Source organism: Stegostoma tigrinum, chromosome 1, assembly GCF_030684315.1.
Source record: "Stegostoma tigrinum isolate sSteTig4 chromosome 1, sSteTig4.hap1, whole genome shotgun sequence".
Classification (NCBI taxonomy): domain Eukaryota; kingdom Metazoa; phylum Chordata; class Chondrichthyes; order Orectolobiformes; family Stegostomatidae; genus Stegostoma; species Stegostoma tigrinum.
Genome location: NC_081354.1, coordinates 125,178,137 through 125,199,578, shown reverse-complemented (window position 1 = coordinate 125,199,578; position 21,442 = coordinate 125,178,137). Strand labels below are relative to the sequence as shown.

General features: G+C 38.4%; 1 protein-coding gene across 5 annotated transcripts in view; it reads left to right on the top strand.

Annotated features, from left to right (window-relative positions):
- ddx4 (DEAD (Asp-Glu-Ala-Asp) box polypeptide 4) overlaps positions 1–21,442 on the top strand; it is a 91,374-nt gene that overhangs the window by 39,698 nt on the left and 30,234 nt on the right. For all 5 annotated transcript variants that reach the window (XM_059648437.1, XM_059648430.1, XM_059648419.1 and 2 more), the window contains exons 5-14: positions 103–216; positions 2,064–2,159; positions 6,961–7,026; positions 9,852–9,908; positions 10,845–10,886; positions 15,630–15,772; positions 18,329–18,481; positions 19,488–19,642; positions 20,100–20,229; positions 20,757–20,923. In XM_059648437.1, coding sequence (XP_059504420.1) covers positions 103–216; positions 2,064–2,159; positions 6,961–7,026; positions 9,852–9,908; positions 10,845–10,886; positions 15,630–15,772; positions 18,329–18,481; positions 19,488–19,642; positions 20,100–20,229; positions 20,757–20,923 — 1,123 coding nt within the window. The remainder of the gene's footprint in view (positions 1–102; positions 217–2,063; positions 2,160–6,960; positions 7,027–9,851; positions 9,909–10,844; positions 10,887–15,629; positions 15,773–18,328; positions 18,482–19,487; positions 19,643–20,099; positions 20,230–20,756; positions 20,924–21,442) is intronic.

Here is a 21,442-nt window from a genome sequence, read left to right as displayed (position 1 = left end):
GCTGAGTGAAGCATAGATGCTAAAGTTAGGTTCTAACAGTTTTGAGTTGTACTTCTTTTCTTTTGTTCTATTCTTTACAATATAATGTTTTAATATTTGCAGGCTTTACAGAAGCTGCCACTGGCAACAAAAATGAATTTGACCGTAGAGGCGGAAGAAGGTGTGGGTTTGGCAGAGGTGATCGTGCTGGGTTCCCGAGAGTTGGTGCTCAGAATGGTAAGATTTGGGGAAATGCATAATTATTCACTGAGGCTTGTTGAAAACTCTGAAACAGTGAGCTTAGGCTCATACAAGCAAACAGATTACCAACAGTAGTTTTCATTATTGTAGATAATTGGTGTGACCAAGTACAAGGAGGCATTTATTAACTACCAGAATGTGTATACAGTTGACAAATGAGCTTTGATTTTTTGGTAGGACATTTTTGGCAGTAAGTGTAGGCCACTTTAGTCCTTGGGGAAAATAGGTAACTAAATGAGGTAGCAGAGTAGTGATTTGTATTTGCAGGTTAAAAAAAAAGTAAAATGGGTCTCTACAGTTGGTCAAAAACAACAGAATTAAAAAGGATAGAATTACAAAGCTGAGATAAGATTTTTAAACTAATGTAGAACTTGTCTGGACCATTCTGGTACAACCGTAAGTTGTTCTGATCTGTATTTATGAACAGGAAGAGGAAGCAAGATACTTCTTTTAGACTTGATGGATTCCAGGATGGGTTCTGGGAAGGTTGTACCGAAACAGCTGAAACTGAGTTTCTTGAAGGACAGTTTGCTCTTTGGAAGGCTTTAAACTAACGTAGCAGTGCTGTGAGAGTTGAAAGAGAATGCTAGAGGAAAATATCAGGCTTGACGACATTTGGAAATACAGCTGGCGCTAGCAATAGTGTAGAAAATGAATAGGTGAACTTGGAGTGAGGGAGAAAGTAGGGAAGCCTATTTTAGAGTTAATGTCCATTGAGGTGAATGTACCCTGTATAGTAAATAAGAATAGGGCATTGGAGGCCAACCTTGTCTTGTGGAAATATATTGTGATGATAAGAGACTCATTTTAAAGAAGAGCAAAAGCTGGGTGTTACACATTACTGGGTCCAAGGTATTTGGAAAAGATGACAAGGAGGCACAAGGTTTTGGTACGCTGTGGTGGAGAAAGCAGAAAGGAGAGTTCATTGCAAGATCAATTTGGATAGAACTTAGGAACAAAAAGGATGCTGTTACATTTCTCAGAGTAACCTTTTGACCACCAATTAATGGGAAGGATGTAGAAGAACAAAACATGCAGGGGCATGAGATATGTCAGCATGATTATAATACAGAACTTTGACTCCCCCTTTATTCAAGTAGTCAGTGTTGAAGGGTGGAGAGGACCAAATGTATACAAATGTGTTGTAGGATATGTCCATGAACAGTACATGATGAACTCTGAAGGATTTCCAGGTAGCCCTGGGATTTGGATACAAGTTGAGCCTTGAGGTGGGCAAATAGACTGTGTCAGTGGGGAGGAGCGTTTAAGGAGACAGTGATACAGCAATTGCTGGGTTCTGGATGATAGAATGGCGATAGGCAGTCCAGAGCAGGAATAATGAACATTAGGAGAGCCAACTTCAACGTGGTAAGTTGGTTTAGAGATTAGAACTGAAACATACAGTTAATGTGTGTGGGAAGAGGCTTATTGGAATATGACCTCTGACCTATTGGACCAAAAGGACTTAGAATTAACGTTTGAATACTTTGAAATTTGGCATGTTCAGATTTATCACTTGTTTCCTTATGGATTCTGTCCAATGTTATAAAATCTTTAGATGGTCTTGGTGCCACACTCTGTTTCAAGAAATATGCACTTGTGCCCCACATGGCTTTGTTCCTCGACCCCATGTGTTTCAATCTCGTTCCACTTCTTCTCTGCCTTTATATGTATTGACTTTCATCTGCCCAAAGTTGCTTTTGATTTATTATTTTCTCTTTGTGTCCCTAGAATGAAACTACAAGTTTAAGTAGTAAATAGAACCATATTTTTCAAGATGGTTTGAAATCGTATTCCTAAATGTGGACTTTTATTTTCTTAAGTTGCTGTAAAAGCAAGTGGAGATGGTCCTTTTGGCAGAGGTGGGTCACTTGGCAGAGGTGCCCCTAGTGAAAGAGGAGGATTTGGCGGTCAGTCAGGTGAGAATACACTGTACATGTTTAAAGTTTTATATACAACTATGAAGATTTTTAATGGTTAGCTGGGTGTCTACCGACATACTGAAATCATGTCCCGAACCTCTGAAGCAAGATGTGATAGGATGACATTTACTAAACCATCCTATGTGCTACTAACTACAGTGAAATGCCAACTCAAGCTCATCAGTTTCACTTGTAACATGGTGCACTTTTGCTTAATAGAAGTGACGTGCATTCATATATGCAAGAATTCCTTCTCTCTGAAGAAAAGGAGTATGTCTAAGCCTCCTACCGTTTTAGCAAATTACCAGAGAACATTGGAGCTTATGATTTCCTATTGATTTTTCTGTTGCAGAACTTTGGCTAATCTGAATCAGTACTTTATTTGAGAAATGTTTTGATGCAGGATGGCAGAACTGAGACTATGATGGTGGGACAAGTATGTACATGGGCATTGCTGGTTGTTAACCACCTGAAAATGAGTTGTTTCTGAATTTCTAAACTCTTTCCCCCTCCTCAGGGGCAACTGTTTTTAAACACCCAGCTTCAACCAATACTTCAGAAAAACTTTGTAACTGAAATGCTTAAGAAATTTTTGCCTCAAGTGTAATACGTTCCTGTTTACTTCATTCCCTCAAATAAAGTCCTATTATTACACATCGGGAATACTTAATCTTAAATATTTCAAAACAACATCACCATGGCTATAGAAATACAAGTTAATCTTGAAACTCCTCAAGACTGACCAAACCTACAGACCAAACTCTAAAATTAAACAATATTAAAATATAGATAAATTAAACCTTGCAAACAAAGTTAGCCTGTTTGGCTATAATGCACGTTGCCAAAGAAGCTTCAAAATAAAAACAATTTCCCAAGGCCGATTCAATTACTGAATCTAATTCATAAATTAGGCATGGAGTTGTTTCCTTTTGCATTCGTTCCATTTGTTTTACGGAGTTGTCTGGGGTTATCTGGAAAGTGTTGCAGCACCAATGACTGTGCGCAGTCATCGTGTTTGTTTTCTTCTGGGCCCCAACTAAATGTCTTTCAACAAGTCATGTTGATAGATATTTTAAGGGTTCTTAATTCTTTGCAAACATGCCTAATTTATGAATTACATTCAGTAATTGAATTGGCCTTGGAAAATTGTTTTTGTTTTGAAGCTTCTTTGGCAATGTGCATTATAGCCAAACAGGCTAACTTTGTAAGGTTTAATTTATCTGTATTTTAATATTGTTTAATTTTCGAGTTTGGTCTGTGTAGGTTTGATCTGTCTTGAGGAGTTTCAAGATTAACTTGTATTTCTATGGCCATGGTGATGTTGTTTTGAAACATTTAAGATTAAATATTCCTGATGTGTAAAAATAGGACTTTATTTGAAGGAATGAAGTAAACAGGAGCATATTACCCTTAAAGGTGAAATTTTTTTAAGCATTTCAGTTACAGTTTCAAAGTTTTTCTGAAGTATTGGTTGAAGCTGGGTGTTTAAAAACAGTTTCCCCTGAAGAGGGAGACAGTTTAGAAATTCAGAAATAAATGGTATGTAGACTTTAAATATTAATTGAAAAGTTCCAGACCAGAATTGCTTAGTTATACAATATCAAACCAGATGTTTGAGATTTGACTTGCCTGTCAATAAACATCCTATTGGATCATTATTGAGAATGTACGGGTGCATCTGTATATATATCTGCAGCAGACATCATATTGAAAGGAGCTAGAAGTACTGCTGACTGCCGTGAGCTGAATATATTCTTCTAAGTTACAGGAAATGGGTACTCAGCATTAAGGATTTCACCAGTGGCCTTTAATTGGCAGGTATATTATCAATCTGTAGTACAAAATCATGTTGCACTCACTGATCAATTTGCTGAGGCACTTGATTGCCTTCTGTGGTAAACGTCTGGTGTTTGAGATGCTAAGAGTATGACTACATCGGCGTAAGGTTCCAGGGTTCTTCATTTCCCGTTTTCTTCCGCTGGGGCCTGCATGTGAAAATGTGGGCTCCTCAAGCTTTGGTATGAAGACTATATAGATACATGATACATGTCTCAATGAGACCATCTAAATTCTTGTAAATTGTGGTTAATGGAATCTGAACTGTTTAGCGTTTGCTTAAAAGTAATCTGTCTGTATCAGTGATCATCCTAGTGAACTTTCTCTAAGTTGTGTGTAATAAAATATCTTAAGGGGACCAAAACTGCTTACAGTACTGCAAGATGCTGATGAAACCACATTTGTACAGTTGCAGTGAGTCTCCTAATCTAGTACTCCAACCCCATTTAAACTGAAGGCCAAGATTCCAATAGCTTTCCTGATTACCTTCTGCACCTGTGAAGCATGGAGGCACATTAAGTGCCTCTATGCAGATTTCTGTTTTTATCTTTTATTGTAAATACTGTTCTTAAGTTCTTCCTTTTCAAGATGAACCACTTCACATTTTTCATGCTATACTCCACTTGCCAAGTTCTTTTCCCCCACTTGCTTAACCTAATCAATACATCTGTAAAGTGTTTTGTATCACACTCGTAACTTGCCTTTCCACCTATTTTTGTCATCTACAAATTTGGCAATAATATATTCACTTCCTTAGTCATTAATACATATTGTAAACAGTTACTGCCCCAGCAACTGATCCCTGTGGAGCCCCAAGGGTCGCAAGTCATCAACCTGGAAACAAACCCTGGATTCCCACCCGTTTGCTGCTCATGAGCCAGTTCTCCATCAATACTCATATATTACTTCCAACACTGTCGGCTCTAATTTTATGACTTAATCTTGTGAACACCTTCCAAAAGTCCAAATAGAATACATTCTACCAGTTCCCCTCTATCCACTTTGTTTAAGAATTCCTGAAAAAAACTCATTAGTCAGACATGACTTCCCTTTTGTGAAGCCATGCTGACTCTGCTTGATTAGGTTATGATTTTCCAAATGTCCTGCTATTGCTACCTTAATTGTTTCCAATACTTTGCCAACTGTAATTGCTAGGCTAATTGTAGTTCCCTGCTTTTGCCTCCCTCCCTTTCTAAATAGGTGGTGTCACATTGGCAGTTTCCTAATCCCCTGGTACTCCTCCAGAATTTAAGGACTTCTGGAAAATTGCAGCCAGTGTATCCACTGTCTCTATAGCTGGCTCGTTTAGGATCTTGGATGTGAGCCATCAGGGCCAAGGGACTTATCTGCCTTTAGCCCCATTAGTTTGTCTCATACTAATTCTTTAGTGATGGTACTTAATTCCTTCCCCCATATTCTTTAGTATTCATGGTATGTTTGTATCTTCCACTGTAAAGACTGCAGAATATATCTTTAACCCCTCTACCATCGCCTACTTTGTAGAGTGTGGGTGGCCTAGTGGTGTTATTGCTAGACTGTTAATCGAGAGACCCAGAATGTTCTGGGCATCCGGGTTCAAATTCTGCCATGGCAGACAGTGGAATTTGAATGCAATAAAATATTTGGAATTAAGAATCTAATGATGATTATGAATCCATTGATTGTTGGAAAAGCTCTCCTGATTCTCTCATGTCCAGTAGGGAGGGCAACTGCCAATCCTTAACTGGCCTGGCCTACATGTGACTCTAGACCCACAGCAATGTGGTTGACTCTTGACTGCCCTCTGAGCAATTAGGGATGGGCTATAAATGATGTCTAGCCAGTGATGCTCTCATTCCCATTCATAAATTTTTTAAAAATTCCCTTGTTCCCCATAACCGTCTCCCTGTGTTTATTTTCTGAAGGGTTGGTGTTCACTTTGTCAACAAATGGCTTTTGAAAAGTACACATTAATTGTTGCACTTCAGATTAATTGTTACACTTCATTAATTTGGTAAATCTGATCTGTGTGCTTGTTTTGATTCCTGATTTGTATGACAACATGACAGTTCATTTTAAAAAGGAACTTCCAGTAATTTTACTCTTTATAACCAAAGGACTTCAGTAGCTGTTTTTAATTATTTTAGATGTATTTTAGCTACTTTGAAATATAGTCACTGTTTCCCCATATTATGCAAATTTGTGCTCTGTTCTACAGTGTTCCACAAACATGCATTTTAAAAAATGTGTCCTAACTTTGAGCGATTTTGGGAAAACACCCTGCTGTTTTGAAAAATGGACTTTTTTATTTCTCTGCCCACCTCTTGTGCCAGATGGTGGTTTTGTTTTAATACTTCCTCAGAAAGATAACCCCTCTTAAGAATGCAATACTCCCTTGGTGTTAGATTATGTTCTTTGTCAGAAGATTGTTTAGGCCAGGACCTTTCGAAGCAGGAAAGCATGCTATTGAATGAAAGCTACTTTACTCAACAGTATGATAATAAGTAAATCCACTAACATCTGTTAGAAAGTGGTAAGCTGTTTAGAATTGCCTGTTGTTTAAAACCTTCACAACAACAGAACTGTACTGTCAACCCATTTCACGTAGTTTGCTGGCAAATGCTGTAATATTGTTTTGAAGTACCGAGGTGCCCACTGGACCAAGTACAAATCAGGACCTTTTGTATAAAGGGAGAGAAAACCAGAGGGAAGAGCAGTGTAGTTTGTAAGTGCTGGGTTACACAATTCCTCTGTCTCCTATTCCACAAGAAGGGAATCCTGAAAGTAATTGAGAATAAGACATCTCTGCCTTTCGTGGAAGGTCTGGAATGAATGGGAGGACCCAGCAGCCATTGGGTATTCGTATATTGATAAGATGCCACAATTGGCATGTCCTCCTTTTGTATACATTATTGCTACTGTATTGGAGACTTGTTCCTTTTTATTGCAATTTCACCACTTCCTTGTTTTGAATTATTTATAGGTGATAGTGGAGGATTTGGTTTAAATCGAGGAAGAACAGGCTTTCAGCTTCCCCTTGCAACAAGAGGTGAGGTGTTGAGTCTTTTGGGTTTTCAATTTTTCTTATAACCATGTTAGCCTGTGCGGCCTGGTTTTCATTTTCCTTCTTGAGCTCAATATTATACCCTGTTTCAGCGCAGCCAACCTATTTTTACTTAGTTATGGTCCCCATTATTAGTTTTATTTTCCTCTCCCCAGACGTACTGTTACCACCGTTTTGTCTTGCTGTCCCTCTGGGCTCCATTTATACCTATCACTTACTTAGATACCTTCCACATATGGTTTTCAGCATATATTCACCATTTCCTACCAACATCAATCCTAAAGAAAGACAACTGGACCTGAAGTGTTAACTCTTATTTCTCTTCAGGGATACTGCCAGACCTGCTGAGATTTTCAAGCAATTTTTGTTTGTTATTGGAAGTGGCAGCACTAGTGGAGAGATCACCAAATAACGCATGGTGTAGCAGGCTTCATGAATAATTCATAAGAACAAAAGAACAGGCAGTGGACACCACATTAAATGCAAATGGAGAGACTGCAGAAATAATTTATAGTTCCGCAGATGAAAATCTTCACTTATGAGGTAGATTGAAGAGGTTGGGACTGTTCTTTTCAGTGAGAACGCTGACGGGCTGATAGAGGAGAAGAGGTGAAGCTGTTTTGTCTTGTAAAAGAAACCAGAACAAAATGGTGTGGATTATGGAACCTTTTTACTCTTTTTGTTCATGCATGGGATGTGGGAATCATTGTCTTTGTCTTTGTCAGTGTTGTTGCCTTTGAAGGTGGAGGTGGTAAGCAACCTTCTTGAACTGGTGCAGTCCATATGCTATCGATAAATCCACAATGCCTTTAGGAAAGGAGTTCTGGATTTTTGACCCAGCGACAGTGAAAGAACGGTGGTTATATTTCCGTGTCAGAAAGTGATTTGGAGAGGAGCTTGTGGGTGGCAAGGTTGTGGTGTTCTTGCTCTTGGTGATAGAAGTGATTGCGGGATTGGAAGATGCTGTCTAAGGATCTACATACACAAACAGTCAAGTAGGCTAATTTGTCCTGGATGGTATCAAGCTTCTTGAGTGTTGTTGAAGTTGCATTCATCCAGGCAAGTGGGGAGTCATGAAATGAGTTACTCACTGCAGTATTCCTAGTGTCTGACCTGCTGTAAGTCCAGTTGAGTTTCTGGTTAAAGGTGTCCTCCAGGATGTTGATGCTATTGAATGTCAGAGTGATTGTTAAATTGTCTTATTGGAGATGACCATTGCCTGGCATTTGTTGCAAATTTTACTTGTCAAGTCTGCATATTGTCCAGGTCTTGCTCCATTTGAACATCGACTCCTTCAGTCGAGGAGTCTTGAATGGTGCTGAACATTGTGTCGTCATCAGGGAACATCCCCACATCTGACTTTGTGGAGGGAAGGTCATTGAAGCAGCTAAGGATGGTTGGGCCTCGGACACTACCCTGAGGAATTCCTGCTGAGAGGCTTGTCCTGACCTGCAACAACTGCACCATCTTTCCATGTGCCAGGTGTGACTCCCAACCATCAGCGTTTCCGCACCCTCCATTCTCATTAACTCCAGATTTGCTGGACCTCCAGTTTTGATGTTAAGGACAGTCACAATTGTCTCAGATCATTTGTCCATATTTGAGCCATGCTGGAATGAGATCAGGAGTGGCCATGGCAGAAATTGAACTCAGCATCACTGAGCTGATTATTGCTGAGCAGGTGCAGCTACATAGTGCTGTTGATGACTCCTTCCATGACTTCACTGATGAACAATAGACTGATGGGTGGTAATTCTCTTGTCATTTCCCACCCTGTCCTCTCCCCACATACCCTTAGCTTTTCAAATTGACATTGTTATGCTCTTTTTGTGTTCAGAAAATACTGGCAAATTCCCACATTGCATTGATGCTAGTGTTTATAGCTATACCAGAGCAGCTTGGCTGGGGTGCAGCATGTTCTGGCGCATGATCCTTTAGTACTATTGTTGGAATGTTGTCAGGCCCAGAGGCTTTTACATTATCCACTGCTTTCTCAATTTTATTACATGAGAAATTGTTGGCAGGTTCAATTTGAGGTGGTTGAAAGGACATCGGATGGATTTTTTTTTTGGGATGGTTGTGGTGTGCACGGCTGGGAGGAAAAGATAGGACATTGGCACCAGGTAATAGAGCTGGGCTAAATGATCTTGCTAGTGCAAGAACGATGGACTGAGTGGCCACCTTCTGCATTGTAATGATTGTGTTTCTGAATGGACTAAGCTCTAACAAACCTATCACAGTGTCTGCATGTGTTTAGAGTCGAAAGTTTGTTTTGTTTGATTATCTTGGAGAGTGAAGGAGAGGTAAAATGATGAATGGAAAAATGAGAGCATACTAGTTTGTTATAACAAATTTATCTCCTAAATAGACATGCTCAGATGGGGTAAAAACTATAGTAAAAAAACAAAAAATCTCATTTCTTTACATATGAAAAGTTCAACTGAGTAACTTAAACAATGTGATTGGGAAATAATAAGGAAATGATGCTTAAAATGAATAATACCACTTCCTTCTCTGCAAGCTGTCACAGCTGAGGGTCTAATTATTTATTAACATTACTTCTGCAACCTGGATCCTGCATCAGATGTAATTTATGACCTTAAGCAATCTTACCTATGTAAGATGCTACACTTACTTCAGATTTTAAATAAGAGAGAGAAAAATCTGGAAATGCTTAGGAACAGCAGCATATTGGACAGAAACAAGTAACATTGCCAATCAGTGATCCTTCAATATTCTGATTTAAGGCTTACAATTTTCTGTAATGTTTAAATCCAGTATGGTTTACATTTTGGAAGTTTGAATTTCAGGTGGTTACAAAGGCAGAAATGAAGAACCCTTTTCTGGATCTACTTCTAAATTAGCAGGTGAGTTGTTCACCTAGCAGGGATGTTAACAGCACCAGAAGGTGTCCAGTGAGTTGAAGCAAATGTTGTTGTAAAGTGGCACGTTATGAACCTTAACTCTTGCTAAACCAGCAAAAATGATAAACCTGAAATACTGAAAGCTTATATTATTGCCATCTCTACGATGTTAAATAGTCAGTTGAGGATGCGAATGGGAAGGCTGTCTGCAGCTAAGTTTTATTTAAGGCAAAATATCTTATTATTTAAGTGATTTATGGAATCAATAAAGTAAAACAATGATTTGTATACACCTTGCAGTATGTTTCTATGACTTGGTGTGTGTTTTTACATTGATTATATGGACTTCTTGGTCAACCTGTATACTTCTGGTCCCTAAGGTTCCGGTTCATAAAAAGTTTGCTGTATGTATTGTTTGGCTCGGTAAATGCAACTAACTTCACTCTGACCTGTTGTTTCTGTTCACATCTTTGTCATCGCACCATTTGTGCTTTGCTCTGCTTGAGGTATTTATCCAGTTCTCTCAAGTCGTGCACTTGCCTCTGCCTGAAGCAGAATGTTCCCACAATCCATCATTTAAAACAAAAACATTTCTCAACTTTTCCCTGGCCTGCCTGCAATTTATTTTTAAATTGCTAACTCATGGCTGACGCCACAACCCCACAGCAACATCTTTTCGATTTACTCTAACCAGCTCCATTAACTCTTTAAAAGCCACTATTAAGGATTCACTTTTATTTTCTCTGCTCCATATAATTGTTTACGATAGTGAAGCGATTAGAGTCTAATTATGATGCTTTTTCCTGATTTTTTTTTTGAGTTTGTTAAATTGCCGTTTAGAAATGGGAAAGAAAATACTTCATCCATTCAGCAGTGTTTCTCAAAGTGAATGGGGAATTTTTTTAATGTTTTGATACAAGTTGTATTTTTTTTTATCAGGTCATTGGAAATCAGGTGATGTTGAAGGTGATAAAAGCCAAGGTAATACTTGCTTGTTCAAAGTGAGCTTATTTTAAAACTTCTTTCAAGATTGACTTGTTCTTTAGTTAATTTTTCCTTGTTTGCATTCCATCTTGGGACATTGGATGAAGTGCATTAAATGTTACATGAATTTTAGAATAATACAGCTTGATTACTTCATTTCCTACTATGAAAATCAAGCCTTCATAATGATCCAGTATAGAGTTTTTTTTCTGTAAAGTGGAATTGTAATGTAGGAGTTGTGGCAAACTATTTGATCCTGCAAGGACAGTTGCATAACAATGATATTTGCCACTAACAAAAAGGTTAATGCCTGTTCTATATGTAACTAATGTGATGTTTATTGAAATGGAACAGGAGTTCCTTTCAAAGCCTGGACCTGCAGGAGAACTTTTTTAAAAAGCTACAAATTACCTTCTTCCCTGCTCCAAGTGTTGTAAAAACAAAGAACTGGATGCTGGAAATCAGAAACCAGCATGGTAAATCTCAGCAGGTTTGGCAACATCAGTGGAGAGAAATCAGAGTTAACATTTCCGATCCAGTGATCCTCCTACAGAACTGATTGTAGCTAGGAAAATGTTGGCATGTATGCTAAAGATGGGTGGGCAGGTCGGGGTGGAAGGTGCAGGAGAACCTCTTAGGTGGAGATAGAACCCAGAGAGAGAGAGAAACAGTTAGGCAGACAAAGGAATTGTTTATGGTCAGCCTGGGACAATGAATCGCAATAATTATTCATTTCAGTCTGGTACGTAAATAGTAGAGAGGTGACTCAACCGTGGCTTTCAAAAAAGAAAATAGTTTTTGGATTAGATCCAAAAAGGGAAACATAAAAAATTACTTTTTAAAAAAGGCAAGGCAGAGGATTGGTTGTCTTATAGAATGCAACTAAAGAGCAGATAAAGTTTGACCAAGTTGGAGCAAATACAGCATGATTAAAATTGCAGGGAATGGGGAAGCTTTTATTTGAGTTCTGAAGAAGGGTCACCCGACCTGAAACATTAACTCTGATTTTTCTCCACAGATGCTGCCAGACCTGATGAACTTTTCCAGCAATTTCTGTTTTTGTTTCTGATTTCCAGCAGCTGCAGTTCTCTCTTTTTGTTTTATGGAAGCTCTTCGGGTCAGTTTCTATACATGTGTGAAGCAAACAAGACTAGCCAAGTCCAGTGTAGTTCCTTTCCCGTCAAACCAGGGCATTTATAAAAGAGAACAAAGAAATGGCGGAAGTATTGAATATTTACTTTGGTACCTTCTTTTGTGAGGACATAGTCAGTCACCTCCCTGAGATGTTAGAGAACCAAGGATGTAGTGAGGGGGTGGTATTGGAGAAAATAAGCATTAATAAGAAAATTTATGCAAGGGAAATTTAATAGGGTCAAGGGAGACCACTAACCAGGTCCTGATAATCTATATCTCGGAATATCAAAGGAAGTGGCCCCGGATATATTGGTGTGTTGATGGTCACTTCCCAAAATTCTACCGAATCTGGAGCAGTTCCTACAAAAGGGCGAGTGGCAAATGTAACCCCAATAATTTAAAAAGGGAGAAAACAAATGAAATATAGCTCAGTTAGTCTAACATTAATACTGAGGAAAATGTTAGTCAGTTATAAAAAGACATACCAGAATAATAGGAAGGTTTTTAACAGGATTGGACGAAGCCAGTGTGAGTTTATGAAGGGTAAATCGTGCTTAACAAATTTGCTGGAGCAGTTTGAAGATCTAACTAGTCAAATAGATCAGAGAACGTGGTGTATTTTGGATTTTCAGAGGATTTAGCTAAGCCACCTCAAGATGTCAGTGAGCAAAGGTTTAAAACTCATGGGAAAGGTAGTAAAATATTAGTACAAATCAAGAATTGGTTGATTCCCACATTTGGAGGCAGCTATAAGTGGGATACTACAAGGATCAGTTCTTGGACCTCAGTTAATCACAACATCTGTAGATATGTTTCTGATTTGGACATAACTGGGCGGGATTTGTGAAGTGGATGCAAAGAGGTGACAAAGTGATTGAGTGGGCAAATACGTGGCAAATGCAGCACATTTTAGCACAATGTAGCTGAATGTGGAGTTGTACACTTGAGTATGAAAAAATGGGAAGAGTATTAATTAAATGATGTACTGGGAAGTGTGAACGTGCAATGAGATCCATGCAATGAAAGTAGACAGGGTATTGAAGGCAAATGGTAAAAACACTGAAAGAACTGCAGAAGCTGTAAATCAGAAACAAAGAGAAGTTTCTGGTAAAACTCAAGTTTCATAGAGTTTTCAGGGGCATCACCAGACCCAGAACAGTAATCATTTTTTCAACACAGATGCTGCCAGACCTGCTGAGCTTTTCCAACAACTTGTGATTTGAGGCAAATGGTATATTGTTTTTAATTGCTAGAAGATTTGAGTTCTGAAGTAAAGGGTGCCTTATTGCAGTTACTCGGGGCCTTTGTGAATATCCTGGGATATAGGCACCAGTTCCTTATCTCCTCCTTGTCTTCCACCACCCTTTTCTCTATCCCACTATCTTTTAGGTGTCCAGATTACTGCCTGCCTAGTAGGAAAACATGGAATTCCATCAGGTTGGCTTCAGTTTATGTAATCTGTTGATATTGAATATGAGTTCTGGAGTTAAATTTGGAACAAGTGGGGCAACTATCATTTCTTTGTTTACAGCATATTGATAAATGGCCAAAGCATGACTCTAATCCTGTGGAATCTTCATGACGAGTCAAACGAGGGCAAGGAAGTCTTGCTGCGCAGAAGCTAACTTTTTTTAAACTGTATGTTTTTTGTTTAGAATATGAATAGATCACTGACCCTGACCTACACAGTGCAGTGACCTAAAACTGTAGCTACAAAACAGAAATTGTTGGAAAAACTCAATGGGTCTGACAGCATCTAATGAAGAGTCAACGGCTTGACTTAACTCCACTTTCCACAGTTTTTACCACACTTCCTGAGGTTTCCCAGTAATTTGTTTTTGCTTCTGATTTCTAGCATCTGCCGTTCTTCGGTTTTGTTTTAAACCGCAGCTGTTGGGTGACAGACCTGTGTGACTTTATAAATTGAGTTGTTTTAAAGTGAAGGTGTACAACAAAAAAAAGGCAATCAGGGATGTGTTCACAGATGATGAGTCAAGAGGACTTCATTTGTTAGACATAGAAAAGCCTAATTTCGTGTCATTCCCAGTGTTTGAAATAATTTGAGTTTTGGGTTCTGAATGTTCACAACAGTCCTGAACAATAGTATGTTGAAACACTGATCCTTGTGCGGTTCCAACTTTTGTGGTCTGAATAGATTCCTTTTGAATTTTCTTTTGTTTTTTTTTAAAATAACTTGGTTAGATGAGGAATCAGAAATAAATATTTCTAGTTGAAATTCCATTCCATATTGTAGATTTTACTGTGTATTTTTGACAAGGATGAACAAGATCTTTTCAATTAAATTATAACCAATGTGTAGTCTCTGGAGAGCAAAACCGCACTCTCATATGTATCACTATTTAGATTAATTTGAGCTATTCAAGTTTCATTGAAGTCAGTCTTGGACGATTCCTGAAGCCTTTCAGCAATCCTCATTTGACTTTGACTGACTGTTGGTGCAAAGATTGTGACAAGAAGGGATTCTGTAAAAAGGACCCCACAAGACACTACAAAGTTAATCTTTATTGCAGTCAAATTTCTTTGAGCAGTGGATAACTGTCAACTACTTCTGACCTGTTATGCTTGGTAGTCCATTTTCTACACAAATGGGAAACTTAGCAACCTTGTCTGTGGATCTCCTAATCAGACAGTGAGCATCATCAATGTATATGGCTTTTTAGGGAAAATCCATTGCATACAAGGAGTGTTATTACACTGGAAATTTTATGTCTAGTTTTCCTAGATTGGGTAGCAATATTGGATCTACAAAGCAGAGGATTTCCTGCTCTCTTATATTATTTCTTAAGATTTTATATTGCGGCTATCTTGCTGTCTTGAGCATGTAGAGCCAGCTAGTTATTACTAAATGCCATTTGCTTTGCAAATATTTAATTAGATACTTAGTTTTCATCATCAACTTTGTTTTCATTTCTTGAGGAAGAATCTCGTATGTAGACCTCGTTCATTGGGTCTACCGTGAAGCAGCCGATGGCTCCTCTTCACGTTGCATTCTGTTTGCATGGATGTGAAGAATTTGGCTACTTCTCATTTTGTTGTGGCTGTTTAGATAGGGCTGAATGCCTTCCCATCTTCTCAACTTACCCCATTGCAACAAAGGTTAAATTACTTTAAAACAATACTGTGCTTTCTCCAGTTGAACAGTCAATATTTACCATCATTTTATTATAGCAGTAAGGAGCTAATTAAACGTTTATTGAGTTTAAAAAGAGCAAGTTTGATTCCCCTCTGCCATGTTAAAGTCAGTGTGACATTTATTATTTTTTTGAAGAACCATTGCGCTCTGAAAGTCCCTGGTATTAAATTAGATGATGGAATTGATATCAGTAATCATATTTTATAACGTAAAATCTTTTTTGTTTGCATATAATCTTGGAACCTACGTATCCTTTACATAAGCCATGAAAGATGACTGCAAGCACTTGCTACTTTGGTATATTATGTATCTATAAATATTTATTTTGTACAATTCCATCTTGTAACAGTATGCCCAAAAGATTCTACTTGAGTAACATTCCACTCTTTGTTATAATAAATATTGAGATTTCAGTTTATAAATTCAAATCTAATTCATATATTTCTTCAAAGGCCCTAAAGTGACCTATGTTCCTCCTCCACCTCCTGAAGATGAGAGCACTATCTTTTCTCGCTATCAGACTGGTATTAACTTCGATAAATATGATGACATTCTTGTCGATGTTTCAGGATTCAATGTTCCCCCTGCAATACTGGTTAGTATTGAAATTTCATTTGAGTTTAATTAATTGTTAGTGCTGATATGCTGACTGCATTCACAGTTTATGTAAATGATGCTGTTGTGACATTGCAAGTTTGACTTTATGCAAAAAACCTAGATCTTAGGTTGTCATCTTAGTCCTGAACTTGCAGCATTGTGTTTGCCCCCATTTCCACTGGGATGGTGTTCGAGTTGGGCAGTGAGTTATGTATGAATAAGAAATATTTATAGACAGCTCCGTGTGTTAGATATTGGGCCAGACATTCGGACTTTTATGACATGGTATAACACCACATTATATGGTGTTTAATTAGAAGGGGATTAAGCAACTGTTGGCTAGCATCTTTTCTACGTGAAGACTGGAATGGGACATTGAACAGCAGTACAGAATGTAAATGTTACACAGGATTACAATGTAGTGCATGTGATTGCTGGAAAAACTTTGTCCAAGAGTTGATCACATTCATGTGAAAATTATTTTGAGCATTGCCGTACATGTTAATCTTGGGGTATGAAAGGCCATATCATTCCACTTTTAGCTGTATTTATTTCTGTAATAAGAACAAATATGTTAAAACACTTCTCAATGTAAAGTGACTTCTTGTGTAAAGCTGTAAATAGAAATTTATGACCTCCCTTCCACTTTGCACTGTTATGTTTTGGCACATCACATTGCGGATCAAACAAGGCAATGCAATGCAATATGGTGATTAGCTTCAAATTTCAGAGGGCCAGGTTTCTTGGTTTTGTCTGTTTTTTTAAATTCTGGAACAAGCCATTTAAAAGGAGGGGAGAAAGGTCTTCCAGAATGGACGGTATCTGTGACAGTAGCTGTTATCCCTGTCCTTGATCGCTTAAAGATGCACGTCTATATTTATTCTATGCGTCTCAGTATCTTCTTCCCTGTCAGTCATCCCAGTCCCCTCAGAAAAGTAGAATGAAATATGAAAGAATAGATTAAATGCTGCAATACATCTTGATTGATTGATGTGCCTCTGTCCCGACAAACATGAGTCTTTTTAGCAGTAATGTCAGGTAAAATTAAACTCAGTGGAAGGCAAGTTTTCTTTGGGGGGAGGGTGGGCAGTGGAGATTCTAACATTCAAGATTGTGAAAATTATATCATGGACTCAAAATGAAATGTGGGATATATCAAAGGAATCTGCTGAAATTCACCACAGACCTTCAGACAGTGCCTTTCAAACCCACGACCACGTCCATCTAGAAAGACAAGGGCATCAGACATATGGGAGCACCACTGCCTCCAAGTCACTCACCATCCTGACTTGGAAATATATTGTTGTTCCTTCACTGTTGTTGGGTCAAAATCCGGCCATTCTCTCCCTATTAGCATTGTGGGTCAAGCCATAGCAGGAGGACTGTGATGGTTCAATGAGGCAGCTCACCACCACCTTCACAAGGGCAGCTAGGGATGGGCAAGAAATGCTGGCTAGCCAGTGATGCCCACATCCCAGAAATGTATAGAAAAAAATCGAAGTCAAGAGAAAATAGGTTCTGTACAGAACAAGGTACAATAATCATGACAATCATATTTGGATTTATACAATGTTATTAATAATGAATTAACACTGCCATGTGGATTATTAGGTCAGGTAACCAAAAGCTTGGTCATAGAGCTTTTAACGATTGTCTTGACGGAGAAACTAGTTGATAAGCAGAAATTTGAGAATTTGTGTGGTGAACAATGCATCAAAGCAATTTAGTTTTTTGTACAAACTGTCACTTGGCCTTCCATATGAGAACTAAGTGATTGGATGGAAGAAGAAAACACAAGCCTTCATATATGAAGGGACAGTCATGCATAATAATCTCTATTCTGGCAATTTGCCGAGATAGCATTAAAATTTCATTGCAAAGGGGGATCATAGAAGGTACATTATGCACTTGCACTTGCAAGTTGCATTATAACCCAATTATAATTGAGCCTGCAATTGAGTTGTTTTGCTTCTATGATATACATGGGTGCAGAATTGAAATTCTTCCTTTGTTCCCAGCCCATGTATGCTATGATGATTGGGGAACACCATATGTTGCGTTTGGTGATTGAAATCTCAGACTAGTTTGCATTTAATTTTGGTCGGACTTTTCCGTGAGCAGGGATGTATAAAGCTGAAATAGTTGACCAGTGTAGTTGCTTGTGACTTTAATGTATTGTTCTGAAATCTCTGCAATATTTTGGTTGGATGAGAGCTGGTAGAAATAGACCAAGAAATACTTAAGGCTTTTTTTTGGGAAGATTCCTCTCACTAGTCTTGGACGATGCTGTTACTGCTGTTTGGGCATTTTTCCTTCGTATTTAAAACATTTTGCATTTTTGAAAGTTTTTTTCTTCTAAAAGCCTCAGCCCACAGGAGTCATAAACTTGGGTATTTGGAAGTTGCTGTCTTTAAATGTATTTTGCCGGTTATATTCTTTATGCATACGTAATATAGTTGCAGTATACTGTTGCCTGTGCAGAATTTCAGTTCCAAAAGTTTGTATGTGATGCTTTTAAAGCAGCGATTTTAAATTATCAACCTTTTTTCTTCAGTCATTTGATGAAGCTCACTTGTGCGAAACTTTGAACAAGAACATAAATAAAGCTGGATATCTGAAACCGACACCAGTTCAGAAACATGGGATTCCAATTGTACTTTCTGGACGAGATTTGATGGCTTGTGCCCAAACAGGCTCTGGAAAAACAGTGAGTGGTGACAAGTAATTTCAGTCCATTTCAGGCCACTCCAGTTGAATTACAGTTACATTAATCTTCAACATTTAAAGCATAATTCCTGAACAATTACAGATGTACATGTAACTATCTTTGGATTTAAGCATCCTTAAACCAGAAAACAATAAAATACCCAACAGTCCTATCTGTGATGCAGATGATCTATGCTAGCTGACAAACAACAGCCCCCTCGGATGTGATTACTGCCATCTGATCTGTGTTGCCGTTTGTTTTTGTGAGAGCCCTTTACGTTTCATGATTCCCTTTTTAATTTGCATCTGCACTTCTGTACTATTAAACATGTGGATTGTGGTATGGTACTTAATCTGTACCTTCATACAATGCAGCTTTTTAAAAGGCATTGTGTCTGTGAGGTTTTTTTTATATTTGCAGCAACTTAAAGTTTTTTAAAAGGAGTTAATTTAGAATCCTTCCAGTGCAGAAAGAAGCCACAGCCCAGTGGGTCTGCACCGACGCTTAAAAGAGCATCCCATCTAGAGAAAGCCCCCCCAACCCATCTCTCTAACTTCTCATTTACTGTGGCTAGTCCACCAAGTCTACACATCCCTGGACACTATGGGGCAGTTTAGCCTAGTCAGTCCACCGAACCTGCACCTCTTTGGAATATGGAGAGAAACCTACTTATACATGGAGAACATGCAAACTCCACACAGACAGCCATCTGACGCTGGAGTCAAACTCTGGTCCCTAACATTAATCTCCATCTCAAGCATACTCCATGCCTGAACGTTCATAAAACAGTGGTAAATAATTCCTAAGACACCTCTGAATTAAGAAATTCCTCTTCATCTGCGTGCGTTGCCCTTAGTCTGAGACTGGCCACTAATTGTAGACCCCTCAGCCAAGAAACCTCGTTTCTGTGTGCACTGTGCCTAGCCCTTTTTAAGAATTTTGTAAGGTTGAAACTTTTGTGTGCTAGTTATGATCAGTCAGTGACTTTTTTTTGAAATTGTTACAGGCTGCATTCCTGTTGCCCATAATAGAAATGCTACTGAGGGGAAATGCAGCATCCAGTCGATTCAAGGAGCTACAAGAACCAGAAGTTGTTATTGTAGCTCCAACACGTGAGCTGATTAATCAGATATATCTGGAAGCTCGGAAGTTTTCTTATGGGTAAGTAAAGAAAACTCAAAAGTATTTAACGAGGGCTTGTATTCTGCCAAGAATATACATTTTGAAGTTGAAGATTAACATTTTAGGTGTACATGCTTTCTAGCAGAACGGAACACTAAAAAAAGTGCCATGATTCCAGCGGATCTTCATGTCAGCCAAGTCCCACCCTAGATTTCACTCTTGATTTTTTTTTCAATTCAACAACATGGTCTTTCAGTGACTTATAAACACACCAGGTTCTAGATGTGGTTGTAACAGTGAAATGGAAATTTATTACGAGAGAAAAGTAAACTGGAACAGACTCAGCTATCTACATAAAACGGTTTAAAAGATGTCAAACACCTCGCACAACAAAATCTCATCTTTTTAAAAATCTCTGTTCGTATGGTGTTAAAGTTACCTAACATTTTACCAACACAAGGTACTTTTATAGATGGTTTGTTTTGCTATGTTACAGGACTGTTGTGAGACCTGTTGTGGTCTATGGAGGAACAAGCACTGGCCATCAAATACGTCAGGTTTTACAAGGTTGTAATATATTGTGTGGCACACCAGGAAGACTTCTGGATATTATTTCTAAAGGAAAAGTAAGCTGTTGCTCATTGCACCCTTAAAAACTATGATTTAAAATTATTGTTAATAAGGCACAGGTTTTTTGCCAACATTGTGATTTTAATAATCTTGATGTTAACCCAGTTTGATATTAATACATTGCATGTTAATGGACAATTTCAGAATTTCTTGAAGAAACTAGATCTTCCAGCCTTAAATTTCCCTGAAGGAATTGTGGTTTCCTAGCCACAGTTCATAGCCAATTCAGGATGTCTGACTTCAATAGAACCTGCTTATTGTTGATTGATGTAGAACAAACTGAAAATCGTGGATCTTCTATAAATGTCAGGCAGCCTGATTTTTCTTGCCAGATGATCACCCAGTTTGTAAAGGCCAAGATGTATCCCAAAGCTTTTACAGTTAAAATGTCTGTTTAATTCCGTGCCTGTAATTCCCCTCACTGCTTGTTGTCCAAATGGTGGCCCAAAATTTTGAGGTCACTGTTACAGTCATGATGCAACTACTATTAAAATTGATTTTTTTTTAAAATAATGATTTTTAGGTTGGCCTTGGTAAGGTGCAGTACTTGGTATTAGATGAAGCAGACCGTATGCTCGATATGGGATTTGAACCAGACATGCGAAAACTAGTCAACTCATTTAATATGCCACCTAAACAAAACCGCCAGACTTTGATGTTCAGTGCCACCTTTCCTGAAGAGATTCAAAGGTAATTTCAAATGCCAGTATGTATGGAAATGTACATAGGATTTTGCTTATAATTTTAAGATTTGTTCATGCTTAGGGTCTGTACAGACTTGGATCTTAGTTGTATCTATCTGCCTCAAACCTGAGAGAAGATCCAAATTCTATTCAAACAAACTGGTGAGGCAATGGCCTAGTGGTGGTATTGCTGGGCTATTAGTCCAGAGACCCAGATAACATTGAGGGGGCCTGGGTTTGAATCCCGCCACAGCAGATGGTGGAATTCAAAGTCACTAAAATATCTGAAATTAAGAATCTCATGATCACTGTAATCCATTGTCGATTGTCAGAAAAACCCATTTGGTTCACTGATGTCCTTTAGGGAAAGAAACTGCCATTCTTACCTGGTCTGGCCTACATGTGACTCCAGACCCACTGCAATATAGTTGACAGGATGGGCAATAAATGCTGCCTAGTCAGCAGCGCCTTTGCCCCATGATTGAATAAATAAAACTTCAACATTTTAATTTTCAGTTATGTTTAT